General features: G+C 38.8%; 1 protein-coding gene across 1 annotated transcript in view; it reads right to left on the minus strand.

Moving 5' to 3' along the window:
* The window catches only part of diaph2 (diaphanous-related formin 2), a 376,472-nt gene that overhangs the window by 90,606 nt on the left and 270,922 nt on the right, over nucleotides 1-14,944 (minus strand). The window contains exons 24-25 of the mRNA XM_034690901.1: nucleotides 11,591-11,692; nucleotides 5,882-6,121 (exon numbers count right to left, since the gene is read on the minus strand). Coding sequence (XP_034546792.1) covers nucleotides 5,882-6,121; nucleotides 11,591-11,692 — 342 coding nt within the window. The remainder of the gene's footprint in view (nucleotides 1-5,881; nucleotides 6,122-11,590; nucleotides 11,693-14,944) is intronic.

The raw sequence follows: 14,944 nt of genomic DNA on the forward strand, positions 1-14,944 counted from the left end.
AACGACAGTTTCTGTGTTCGTGTATGCTACATTGAGAAATGTTTCAGAGCTTTACTTGGCATCAGAAAGTCCATTTGTTACAGTGCTATTCATAGACCCAATATTAATGTCTTACTCCACCTGCAGCGCAATGAACAGGTATTTTTCAACAAAGGGGCTGAGCTGACCGGCATCCCCTGTGGACTTTACTCTTAGTTTTGACAGGTACCTCACACAACCCCATTTAAAAAAAGAGAAGAAAAGGGGACTATCCCTTTAAGGATTCAGATAAGTATATTTAACCCAGGCTAATCCAATGCCCTTACAGGACAGAGTAATGGGAAAGTGTGCATTTTTTTAAGTGCTGTGAGTTTAAATGTATACGGTGAGGTTTCAGGTAATAAAGCCATTACAATTACATAATGAAAACTGGGGTCATGTTAGGTTTGTGAGGTGAATATCATTGATATAATAATACAGGCCAGATCCACAGAATTTGTATATTCACTAACTCTGGAAAAGACCACCATCACTCCTTTACAAAACCCTGGGCCCAATAAACTATGTAGTTTTATCAAAGATTAATGATTTCAATTTAGATGTTAAAGGTTTATTTACAAGAGTATTGGAAAAAATATATATTTTCTTATGATATAAGCAGCAGGACTCACCTGAACAGTAACTCATTGTATTTTCCCTACTTTGTACTAACAGGGCATTCCCTGATTAGAGCCTGCCGCAGTAGGACCTAGAAAAGTAAACTGTTGTCATATCTAAATGCTATTTGAAATATATTTTTCATAAAATTGGATGACCAAAATAACAGTGTATCTATAGTCATTATGCTGTTTTAACAACATTGCAGAAGAGTTCATGAACAGGTTTTAGTGGCTTGATATTGGGATTTTTGGTTTTAGATTTAAAGTTGTTCATAGTAAATATCTGACTGTTTCTATCCAATACTAAATTAGATTTACATTTGTGCTGCTGCTGCACATGAGATTATCATTAAAAAAAAGTATGAATAACATTACAAAACTTACAATAAGACTAGTTTGTATGGCAGATATATAGTATTTGAGAGAGAAGGTTAAAAAAAAGAGCTTATTTGATAGAGGTAAGGCACTCTGTAGGGCCTCTGTACTAGCAGTGGGAATACTGCATAAAGCCGGGGGTGATGATGTTACTTTCACAACATTTTACATCAGGTGCTTCAGTCAGTGCAGCTTTCAGGTATCGTGAGAACTCCGAGCGAGGCTGTGGAGTATTTCGCACAGGCTGTAGTGATCTGCTCCATGTCAAAGCCTGAGGGCATTTTTTAATCATAGTCCACCTCTTGTCCTGGCCATTTCAAAGATTGTGCTGAAAGCTAAAAGTAAAAAAGGATTTTACTGTCGGAAATCCTAAGCTCTGGAATTCTCTCTTTGGAAAACTACCTGAGGATTTTACCTCAAATCTTTTCTTTGACAGCACCTAAATAAAAAGCCTGCTTCATAGAACTGCCGTTTTTATACACTTGCTGCTTGTCTTTTCTGAGTATATTTAAATGGTGTGACTGAACGAAGTGTGTATGGATGCTACTGTTCCAAAGAAATCGTTCGATATCAAGTATATGGCAAGCTCAGTAACTGTTTTGCTGAAAACAAATTGAATATGATCTAAATGGAAATAAAAATCTTTCATAACATAAATAGCTTTGAGGGGGAATGTATTTCAAAGCCCACACTAGTTAAACCAACATTTCCATAACATTTCCAGTTTATATTTATAGATGTACATTAGGTGCAAACTTAAACATCTTAATTACGATAGAAAAATGATAAAATGACTTGTTACAGAAGCGGCAATGGGAATGTGAAACAGGAATATGCTTATTGGTCCCGGAATATATAAATTTAAAATTGTCAGATGAAGCAGCAGTACAGGACAAACACACAGTGTATCCTTGCTCATATGACTACATCTTAGAACATATGATTAAAGAAAAGTACATAGGGTATTTGAACACAAAAGAGCACACAAGGACACTGCTCAGAGATAGTCAGCACAAGGACCATGGTGACTCTACCACTTGTAATTGTTGCAGAAAATAATCCAGAAGGTCACACTGATGTGGTGTAGATGTTGCCAGGATACCAAGTCAAGTTCCTAATAGATAGCTTGTATTCTTCACACTTAATTGAACACAAATTATAGCCGTGTGGTCTTTAATAATTGAGCAGAGTCTGTGATAGTGTTTTCCCCTTCAGGAAGATCAGGATGAAACCCATGAGAGACAATATTTCTTTGTTTTTTAGTCTCAGAACAGATGGTTTTACCCATTTACCCAATAGGTTTCATTATGGAGACTGAGCCCTCTATATTTTTTTTATTATCATACAAAGTTTAAACTTTTTTGCCCCTCAAAAATACAGTTTAAAACGTTTCCCAATATGTATTTTGTTTAAAAAATGTTTTAACCTCATCTCTATTTACACATTACATATAACATTGTATAATCTATAGCCTACTGGGGGTTTTGATTTTCAGTAGTACAGTACTTTTCTGGATTGTGTCAGCAGTTCACTTGTGGTCGGAGGAGAACACACTGGGCAGGAAAAACAGTCTGTATAGGGAGCAAAAACAGGCAATCTACTGTAATAAATTCATAACTCCCATTTGGATTCAGAACTTGGATCCCCTCTTTCCTGGAATGCATCAAAAATGATTGATCTGCTCTCTATCAAAAAAACAAAAATTTCAAATGTTGTTTACTTCACCTCATGAGGACTCATCTGAAAAAGTGTGCATCTTTATTTTTTTTTCCCAAACAGCTCCATGATAATGTTACTTTGGCAAGACCCATACATTGCAGGAACATTCTTTTTTTCGGGCTAATACCCCTGAAGCAAGCTAAAATCAATCCTCTGTATAACTCACTATTTACAGTGAAACTGAGACCTACCAGAATTAGATTAATGTTCCTATGGGGATGTAATGAGCCAAGAAATGCTGGCATTTTCCTTTCGGACATGCCTGGTGGAGCAAATTTTGCTTTGCTTTTGATCTGAGCACACAGTCGCTTACTAAGTTGCTATGTGGACGGTAAACAATACAGTGCACAGAAAAGGTAGTTATGGCTATAAGTCTGGAGTAATTGTTGATTGCACTGACCATTGTCCAGAGCCAATATAAAATTGTGAGACAGTAGCCAGAGGGTCCTGACATTGGTTTTTCACACTAAAAATGACAATCAACATTTCAACTGCTGTTCTTGTAAAGCCAGAGGGAATGCTCCTCTTGTTGAATACATGAGACAGGTTTAGCTCCTAGGGGATGTGTGTGTCCTTGGTAGGACGAGAGGCTGTCATAGAGGGCTGAAGGTGGAAGGCAAAGGTGGGTCAGCCAATGCCCTTCTGCCTTGTGCTTATTGCTATCATCAACCTCCTCCTCTCTGATGAGCCCATTAGGTACCCTAGACCTGCCACCCAGGGGGCCATTTACTTGATTGACTAAAGTGAGAAAGCAGACTTTTTTTCTTGTCCATCTATAATGGCCCAATCAGCCCCCTGAGGCATTACCAGGCTCTACACTGACACTACACACTGATTCAGCCCGCCTGCAAGGATACTAAAGACATGCTTGATTCCATACTGATGTTCTTTCCACAACTGCCTATTCACACGTAGATCTCGCATATGGAAAAAATCTATTTTGAGACTTCTCACATGTTATCACTGGTCAATTTGATGTGATTTTTTAAGACGGATCAGTTTTTCTTAGCATCTCATTGAATTAGAACAGCTGCAAGGTAAAACATATTCACACTTCAAGAAAAAGGGCTGCCCAACAGATGCAACTCCTTTTGGATATTTGGCCACAAATGGCTCCGTTGCCAACCTTTTAGTACATGAAAGCACTCCATAGTCTGTCCAATAAATATCCTGATACGTTTTATCAGCTGTTGAATAAGACAATGAATAGCTGACTATGCCACTCAGCATCAGAGTGCCAAAAGAGCTTTGAAGGGATGGACAGCAAGGTGGATGTAGCCTCTCAGCAAAAAAGAGGCTGATTAGTATATAACTTTAGTATTAAACATATTTATCATGTGAAAAGTTGAGATGAAAGATGGTTGAATATTAGATATTCTTTAGATTTTTACTTAAGGGTTATGCATGTGGCTATGTTTTGATTTTGAAGGGTTTTCCTAAATATTTTCTTATTTGCTACATAATATGTAAGGTTACATATGTTTGTTTACATTGATTTTATCTATAATCACTACAGTAGAGACAGTCAAATGTATGCAGCACTTGAGTCCCAGACACATTGCATCGTACCTGGAGTATCATGCCTGGCCTATTGTACCTGTTGTATCGTACCTGGTGTATCATACTTGGTTGTGCTATCATACCTGGCGTATTGTACCTGGTGTATCGCACCTAACGTATCGTACCTACCTGACGAATCATGCCTGGCATATTGTACCTGACGTATCATACCTAGCATGTCATAACTAGTGTATTATACCATATCCCCATTGAATTATATCAGAATTTATAGTTTTGCACTGCAGCAGAAAAAAAGGAGCTTCAGCGGATGATCAAAACGGCACAGCGGATTGTAGGTACCCCACTACCATCACTCAGGAACACCTACCCAACCCGACTGCAAAAACAAGCCTCATTCATTATGAGGGACTCAACGCACCCCTGACATCCCATGTTCACCACCTTACCCTCAGGCAGACTCAGAACAATCCGCACATGGACGAACAGATTTAAGAACAGCTTCTTCCCCAAAGCGGTGGACATACTGCAGAACACGTGACCGAGCCCTACACCCAAAAAACAGTTTTTATTGACTATAGTCACTTTGCTGACAGTGCACTGCACATAACTGTCAGTTACTTACTTACTTAAAGTGACAAATGCACATATTTATTTTTATATTTCTATATAGGTAAATATCTATTTGTAGCACCTTTTTTTAATTGTATTTATTGATTGATAGATTGAAAACTGCTGCCAAACAAAGTTTTGTTGTATCCCTATGCAATGACAATAAAGTGCCTATCCTATCCTATCCTATTGCAACACATTGTGATGTATGGTATAAAATGAATATATTCAATGTATTGTGACTTTATCTGAAATCCTAAAAAACACATCAGAATAACTGCAAAACTTCAGTTCAACAAAGAAAAAGAAACTTAAATAATTCTGACTGAAAAGACATCATTCTATTTTATGTACATAGATAATACAGAAAAAAACCAACTTGGCCACCACAGATTTCTGGTTTTCAAAACTCTTCTGGTATAAGGACACATTTTGAATTCAACCTTAAAGGCAAGAAATATCTCCTGCTTCGTCTTGGACTGACAATCTCCTTTCTGCCTTTGCTTGAGGACTCTTCTTCCAAAAGCCTCTTTTCTCACTGCCCGCCTGATGTATGTGTACGCGTGTATGTCTATGTGGCGTACTCAAACAGGTCTGCTTCAAGAGCTTGGTTGTGCTTATACTGTGTATGAGTGCATGGCTGCCAGTCCTCTCTTTCACACCTCTGCATGCTGTGATTTTATCTGGCAGTGGACACAAATGCTGCCTTTTTCTGGCTCCAGCTCCTTTCAGCTTCACAGCGCGTCAGAATTCTGTTATTTGTTATGTAAAACATTTGTCGTTTGATTGTCGATATTGAAGTGTGGATCTTAGAATTTGTTGGTGCTGTTAAGTTCTTTGCGGCATGATTCCCAAAGGTCTAAATTTAATAACATTTGTGAAAATCTGTTAAACTGACAAACTTTCATACAGCTGAGAAAGCACTTCAGTCCTTCCAGCACAGAACCAAGTGTTATTTTCTGTGTATTCTTTTCTGATGAATCTCACCCGTACGTTGTCATTCTGTGGTGTTGTCTTACCTTGCAGAGGAAGCTAATGTTGAATCCAAACGTCTGGGCGTTCCTCGAACCAGCGTTCATGTAATTGCCAACCAGCAGCACCAGCTCCAGGAGTTTGCTGAAGCTTTCGCTCTTCTTCACTTCCTCGCAAGCGAATGTCACATTCATGATATCAGGACGGATGTTGTTCACCTGCTCCTCAAACGTCAGCTTGAACAGGATGCCGTTGAGACGTGCTCGTAGGAGTTTTACAGAGCTCATCTGAAAGAACATTTGGGAAAACAAAAGAAAGGAAAAAGCTGAAATGTGAGTTAATGTTGGAAATAAGCACAAAATAGAGACTGTATTGCAACCAGTGAAACATGGTGGCCCTTTATTGAACATGTCCCTCCCCCCTTCCACACTGATATGGAGTGCACGCCGTTTGAAGTAACGGCCACAGCTGAATGGAGCACCCTTCATCAAGGTGGAGATAGGCGGATACAGCATAAAGCTTTGAGACAAACTCACCTCACTCTAGCAGAAGCAGGGACTTTTTGTAACCATGGTTACATATCACAAAAATAACGAGTAGTTAACATAAATATTAATAGTATTTGGCATACTAACAAAAATATCTCCGCAGCATGATTAACACTCCCCATCATCTTAGATGGCATGTCTTTTTTCATAGGCTTATTTGTAACCTGATGCTTATTATTTTGTGAGTAGCCAACTTGTAAATATTAAACACTCAACAATTAAAACAACAGGCTATTTTCAAGACTGGAAAGGGGTTAATTAGATCCTGGATGTGTTGTAAACTCTTCATTTTTTATATCTGTATGATTGTATTGTTTAATGTTGGTGAAAGCAGTTTACGTCAGTGTGTGTTACAACATGGAACTATAATCTAAGGGAGAACGATAAACTGTGTTACACCGGGTCGGTAGACCAGCATTGGTGCAGACTCTGCGGGGAAGTGTATAGGGAGAGGGTGTAGAGGTCAGTTCTGGAAAGGCCTTGTGATTTTGTTCAGGGTGAATATAATTTCCCTTTCCTTGTTTTTCACTTAGGATAGTTTTGGAAATTAATTTAGTAGTCCTCAGCACTCTCTTGGCAAAGGGCCAACATGGCCACGTTTGTAGCCACTACTTAAATTAACAAGGAAACAGCTGCTGGTTAATTAATGACAATGAAGAACAAAAGCAGTGTGCTACTTCTCTTTTGTTGTTTTTGTACTTACAAAGACCTTCAAATTATTTTTTGAGCGGCTCACAATGTCCCCATGCATAACTTCTACTGAAACTTTATTCTTACCAATAAACTATGCCTTAATGCTGAAAGTACATCAGTCCATTATCTAAAGAAACCACTTAAACTGTGCAAATTAAATAAAAAAGCTATTTTGGATGAAAATTAGGTGTGATTATTTCTAATGCATTAAGGCACAACAAAGCTCTGTACATGTGCATATAATGGCGCTCATTACAGGCATTCTGCTTTTCAAATCTCTGCTATATGTCTAAAATATTTCAGAATTTGAGTTTCAGGTATAGGTATGGATATATATCTAGAAAATGTATCTTGATTACTGTGACCCTACCAGCCTGGACATTTTATTCAACATTGTTATTAATTGTTTTGCTGTTTTTAATGTTATTAGCCTACTGTTGTTGTTGTTTTTCTTTTTTTTATGTTTTACTTAATTAAAAACAGTTGTTCCTGTTTTACTGTTTTACTCGGCTGTTGCTTAAAGTTGTTCTTCGTAGGCGCAATAAGTCTCCCTGGCTTGATTTATTCATTACTGTAATGTTTTAATGATGTAAAGCACTTTGTAACACCTGTTTTGAGAAAATGTTATATCAATAAACTTTATTTTGCTTATTATTATTATTATTATTATTATTATTATTATTATTATTATTATTAAGTGATACATCTTCATCTTGGCAAATCAAGTCGAGGTAGACGGCTGGTTTCCAACAGCTCTGGTCCTACTAAAGCACTCTGCCTGTTAAAACAAATTTTGCTTTAAAAGTGCTCGTTCACAATGGGTTAAAATGGGTCCCTCTACAAAGATCATTGAGTTTATGTTTGCACAGAATGTGCTTTCTAAATCACTCCGTAATGGATTAGAAAACAGACACAGAAAAGAGATGCTACATGAATACACAGCCTTGCCATCACTGTTTTGTTGACTCTCCAGTGTAATTACCGCGGCGCTGCAACTAGTTTAAATGCACTTATCAACTAGCCTCTTTCACAAATGGGACTAACCTCTTTCCAGCCTCCCTCGTGACTTTCATATGGAGAAAAGGAATACCCCATTTAACAGATTTGTCATAAATAATATAACAGTCTCAATCAATACTTGCGGGCCTGGGAGTGGAATTACAGAAGGCCGACAAAAATGAGAGCAATGAAAAGGGAGGGAGTTAAAACAAATAGAGTTTTGGCTGTAAGATATGTGGCAAAACAGCAACCACAGACAAATTCTGCAGATTGCTGCATAATCCGGTGCTTGAAGGCAATCTTCAGATCCAGCCCATAATGTTTCATTACTGCTCAAATTTATTCATGTGTATGGGCAAGTTGTCTGTCAAACAACCCTCCTCTTCTCCCACACCAACAATCCCACCCACTTTAAGTCCTTGCACACACGCATATGCATAGACACGTACTCACGCACGCACGCACGCACGCACGCACGCACGCACGCGCACACTCACACTCACACACACACACACACACACACACACACACACACACACACACACACACACACACACATACACACACACACACACACACACACACACACACACATACACATATTGGCACAAACACTTCTCCCTCACTTGAATTGATTTGTATACAATAAGGAGATATCACAATGAATGCCAGCACGTTAGTGACAGCTCTGGCAGAGAAAAGCTTGAACATGGCTTATTTCCCAGGGGAGCTAAATAGCTCTGCATTGAGGAGCTACTTCATCAGTGGGGAGGTATATGATCACAAAGTTGGTGAGATCACAAGGGAAACTGCCACCCCCTGCTTCATTACATCTCCTAAAAGACACAGGCACAGAAAAGCTTTCAACGGATAAAAAGAATAGCTGGGGAGATGGAGCACATCTGCGACCCTTGGGTCTAATTGAACATTTCTTTTATAAAACTGCGTAATGTTAGTCTGTGATCTGGTGTTAAAGTTAAGTTTTAAAGATAACGGCTCCTTGTACAGTTGAATAAGTGCTGGGTATTCACTTGGTAAATGGATGGCAAGAGCACTTAATTAAAAAGTAATTACAGCTGTAACTAAGTGGAAAGGTCAGAACAGCTTGATGATCTGCTCCCCTTCTCGTTCAATTGATGTACAGTAAAGCTCAGCATTCGCAGTCACCTTCTATACCATGAAGGGATTCAGGAAGAACAGAGGGTGCTGTGGAACAGGTGAAAAGGCCAGCTATGTAACAGCTTCCTACACTGAATCACGTTCCAGTGGCAGGCTTTGTTCCATCCTTTGTAAGGCGTATTCTAAATTGGTTAGTTGAGCTTTGTTTATAATACTACCTCCCATTGGTTATTTACTAGCATTAGTTTTAGAGGGAGTAATTTCCTTTAGAGCCAATAGCTACAGTTACCATCTTCCAACAACAAATTGAATTCATCATATCTGTAGCAAATGTAATACTGTCTTTAACCAGGTGATTTAACCTGGTAGAAAAGGTTATCTGGGAATGACACTTCGGCCCATTGAGTTGGATCGTTTGTCCAATCTTTTATATATATGGACAACAATCTGATCATATTCTGTTTAGTTTATTTCTCTGTATTTCCTTTTCAATTGACAGTATCTAAACATAGGGAATGAAAGCTCGTTAGCAGTAGAGGTTAAAATCTGTGAATTCACAGAATTGTAGGCTGTAGGAAAGGACTGTTTCCCCCACAGGGATGCCCCGCCCCAACTGTGCCATAACACTGAATCTCCGGAGTGTCAAATACAACAGACTGCCACTGCTTCTTTTAAAATATCTTCCAACAGTTGCCTTAGACACTATTTGTGTGTAATACTATTGGTTGAGACTTATTTGATGTAAGAGGCACAGGCACAAAAAGGTTTGTTTAAAAACTTTGAAAATAGTCAGTCGTTAGCTAGCCCAGCTGTAAGCTAGCCACTTGGTATGACTTAGCATTTTCAGTCGTATCGTCGCATCGTGGTCCTACATTGTGCCTTATTGTTTGTATTTGCTGGTTTATAATCTCATGCTCAGTTTTGTGTTGTGTCTCAGTTTTACTGTGTCAAATTCAGCTGTTTTCATTTTAAGATTTTTCGTCTCTGCTCCTTTCCAGAAACAGAATTTTGTTAATAAATACTATGATAAAAACTTTGTACCATGAGTGGAAAAAGGAAGTTAAATTAAATGCATTTCAGTTAGTGTGCTTTTTGGAGAACTTACTTCTGTCACAAACTCTCTTCCTTTGAATATGAGCAACACATCACAAGGACAGTATATTAATTATACTAGGGAGGCAAGGGTGGGAATCATGTCAATTAAGGAAAAAGCAGCAAAAGTCTTTAAGGGCTGGCAACTCAGATCAATGATAGGTCAAATAAAGGCAATACTTCCAGCTAAAAAACTAAAAATAAATGTACATTTTGACTCCTCTTAAGTCTTGTACAAAACATCAAGCATTTAACATCTCAGTGTATATGTACAATATTTCAATAACTATTAACTTATTTTAACCAAGAAATAGGTCACACTATCTGGGCATCATTTACACATATATATATCATTGTCTGGCCGTACATGAGAAAAAGAGTGCTGGGTATAAAGAGTTAAGTTGAGGACTAAAACATGATTGGTGAATGGTTGATATTATTTTCAAAACTTAATCATGTAAATGAAAAAGAACCAGATTAAACACCCGGTTTGGATGATTACTTCCTTATATACCGATGTATTATTTGCTCAACATTGGTGATCTTTTTTTTTTGTACGACTTGGTTTTTCAGAGGTCTTTAAAAAATAAGAACTTCTGAAAACCATCCTCCAGCTATGTTATCCACAGCATCATTTATTCTATTGCTGGAAAAATATAGAACTTTTCAAAGAACTTTATTACAGACAGGATTCATAGCCTTAGGGTATGATTTTATCATGAGACATCATTGACAGTCGATGTCAGAAAATGGCATTCAGTGAATTCTTGATGCTGACTCCTAATCAAAAATGCCTGAGCCGTTCTTCAATCAAGTCAACGCTGCTTTTAAAAATCATTGCCTCTGTCATTTGGAAGTTGACTTACAAAATATTGACTTTTTTTTAAATTTAATATGCCCTTTATATTGTTAGATGTTTTTAATTTAATATAACTGTCACACTTGGGAAGTAACCATCTAAATAGTACATTTTTTTTGTCCCTTGCTAAAAGACTGTCCAAATCAGACCCCACTAAAAATGTGCATGAAACAATGCAGGAGAAAGTCAGACACAAGTGTTAAAGTACAGAGTGTGTGTGTGTGTGTGTGTGTGTGTGTGTGTGTGTGTGTGTATGTGTGTGTGTGTGTGAGAGAGAGAGAGTGCGTGAGCTACACTGGGACACAAAGAGTGAGTAATGAATAAAAAATTGAATTTCTCAACTGTGCATGCTTGCAAGTGTTTGACTGCAGCAGGCTGGGAGTATGATTGTGCATACTGTGTGTTCTCTCGGGGCGATTCAGTAGTCACCAGGAAATTATACTCACCACAATGCCAAACTGCTCCGACTCCACCAGCTCCTCATATTCACCCTTTAGTTCCGCCAGCGCACTCAGCTCTTTCTGCTCTGGCAGGTTCTTTATCAGGTTCTACAAACGAGAGAGCACACACAAACACGGAGGCACACAGAAGACAAACACACACACACACACCCACACAAACAGACACAGGGCGAGTGTTAATGCAAATCTCATTTTCTGTCAATGTCAGGATAAAAATCACCTCACAGACAAGGAAGACAGGGTAGTTCACACAGAGGGGAGACAATACAGTTCATACAAGCAGAGCTGCTGTGTGTGCTCCTGTTCTTCACACACTCGCTTTTATTTAAAAACTTTTTTTTCTTTTAACACAGTTTATCTCTTTGAGACAGTTCAGATATAAAATTATTTTGCTATGGAATAAACAAGAACAGCATATAAGGCCTGTTATACATTAGCATACTAATGAATTTGTTGGAAAAAAGAGTGTAAATAAAGAAGGACACCTCATCTCCACCTCCTCCCACTGTACAAAAGTGATGCCAAAATACCTCTCATGATGGGCACTGGCATATTGCACATTTGGAGCAAGAGTTTGACAGTAGGAATTGTCTTTGAGCAGCGTTAGATGTTATTTTTCACATTTCCTCTCACTGTTCTTCCTAGACTTTGCTACTCCGGTGCACAGAACGAAACAAGCAGTGGCGGTTCTGGGGAGGGGCCAACAGGGGCCAGTGCCCCTGTAAAACTGAACCTGGACCCCCCTGTGCGCCCCCACCATAGACTGTAAAAAATATGGACGTAGTATCCGTGACGTCACCCATCTGTTTCTGAAGAGCTGTTTTGAGACCAATCGGCTGCGGCAGCCATATTGCTTCTGTCGAGCCAGTGTGACGTATAGAGGTGGGCTTTGAGCCTCCTAGCCAACAGCTGCAGTGTTCCCACAGGCAGCTGTGCCTCTCATTGGAAAACTGGTAATCTCAATATCTTCGAAACTGCCGAATTAGAAAAAAATTCACCCCCCTCACAGTGAGAGGACGTCGAGAAATTAGCTATTCAGACTACACTCGTCTTTTGTACCAGGCTGTAAACATGTTTATTAATGCTGCAAAGATCGTCTTTTCCCATTCATGTGTATGTGACTTCTGGTACTTCCGGAGCCAGCCTCAAGCAGATCCTCGATGAACTGCAGCTTTTAACACTTCCGCATTGACTCATATTTTTAGACTGGAGGTTGCCGCTTGGCCCCCACCCCAGTAAAATTGGTCTAGAACCGCAACTGGTAACGAGCTGTTTATCATGGCGTTATACCCCATTTTTAGCATTGAAAAGACTACTTCAGACTTATCACTTAGATGCACTGACTTGTATCAGCAGGATGAATGCTAAACTTAATGATAGTAATCATAAGAGAAATTCAGAAGCCACTAGTTTGATCATTGTTTAAAAATCAATTCAAATTCTGACTAGCCGACTAGTCTTCAGGTAGGAAAAAAAAATAGTAACAATCGCAAAAAATGTGTTTCACACAGATTGACACCGTATCACAGAGTCTGTGAGTAAATGTCAAATGGTTTCCAGTTAAGTTAACCAGACACAGCCTTCATCCAACTGTTCCTCTGCCACACTAGGATATGCTACAAGATGCTATGATATGTCAATTTATGATTTGACCCATGTCCCATGTGTTACTTTGGAGGAATTAGACTTTATGACCTATACTGCAGCCAGACAGTATTGTGAATTCCAAATCTTTAGTTTCACTTTTGGGCAGCTGTTTTGTTATCCATCTTATTGTACAGTCTAATGGAAGAATTAACACTGACAAAGAAAACATGTCATAACTCACGTATCTTAATTAGACTAGATTCCTATGTGAATGCATATAGGTTAGTCATTTGTCCGGTGGGAGGATAAGCAGATAAGGTCACATAATCACTGCTCATTGTTGGCTTTTTACAGTGACAGTGGTGGCCCTCGGCCAATTACCCGATGTGTCAGGGACCTTCAGATAACTGACCTTCTACTGCATATAATACACATCACCTTGCAGTTGTCTAGAAAGTACATGCAAAGGGATTGCAATTAATTTGCTATTTTTCTAGTTAGATTTTAAAGAAAAAAAATGTGCTGCTGGTGTTGGGGTTGAAGATTAAGATGGAGATGAGGGCAATAATGGGAGGGGCTGTGTTTTGTGTAAATGTTAATTGTTTGTGTGAAGGTCAGGCAAGTTAATAAAATTGACCACAGCGACTTTTCCGTCTTTTTCTCAGAGGAGAAGAAGAAGAAGAGGTGCCCTTTTCCACTTTCTTCACAAAGCTTCTTTCCTCATTAGCTCCCCAAATGTATTCATCGGGAGCAGACTGGCGCAGAGTCACGTGGACAAATGGAAAACTACACGGTGAACACAGGGAGGAAACACTGCTACTGGGCCACTTGCATTCTGACCAACATAGAGACCTACAACAGGGATCTCAGCCAGCATCTTCTGCCCTCTAATGATGACATCTCTGTCCTTCTCTTGGGGATTTCAGCAGTATAAAAAGTAAGCCATCGTCCACGCCTGGCTTTCCTGTTTTGGAAAGAGCCATTATATCAAATGTTGCTTGCTTTTGCTGAAGCTCCAATTAGGGTTCTGCGGCAAGGAGTGGTGCCATGATAATGAAGCCTTTTGATCATATCAGCAGAAGAAGAGGGGATTGTTGATGATATAAGAAACATTTGTGTAATTGGATTCGTAAGAAAGGATTTATATTGGAGTTAAATGATGACTGTGCACATGGTTTTCCTTTTTTGTCCTCTTTTAGTTTAAAGCAATACATACTGTATTCAACACACGGCTAATACTGCTAACAAACCACTCCTGGCATTTCATAGAGAAACTCCTGCTTTATGCTGTTTGTGTACTTTATGGCTCTTTCTAAAGAAAACAAAAAATCTGACCGAACACTGAACAAAAAAGGCTTTTTTAACTTTTTTGCACATTAATATAGGTCAACTGTTGACTTATGTGGTCACATAGCTTCTTAAAAACCTTGGCAGACTTGTTGATAATTTTATTCTAACAGAAAAATATGTAACCTGACACCACAGACTACTTCACACACCCATGGCATGAGATGAATTTCACATCCATCTGGGTTACACCATGTCGATGGTGTTTTGGAATGACAGAACACGATTGTCAAAATTAGATTATTGCCATTCTTGCAAGGAAAATGTACAAATTAAGGGCTTTTGCTCTTCTTGTAATAAATAAATGTTGTCAAGTTCCAATAAAATTGCCTGCACTACACCTGCATCCACACTACTCTCTTCACAGGCTGCCATCGTTTACAGGCATGAGGTCGCTTCTCCACC

Source organism: Notolabrus celidotus, chromosome 8, assembly GCF_009762535.1.
Source record: "Notolabrus celidotus isolate fNotCel1 chromosome 8, fNotCel1.pri, whole genome shotgun sequence".
NCBI lineage: Eukaryota > Metazoa > Chordata > Actinopteri > Labriformes > Labridae > Notolabrus > Notolabrus celidotus.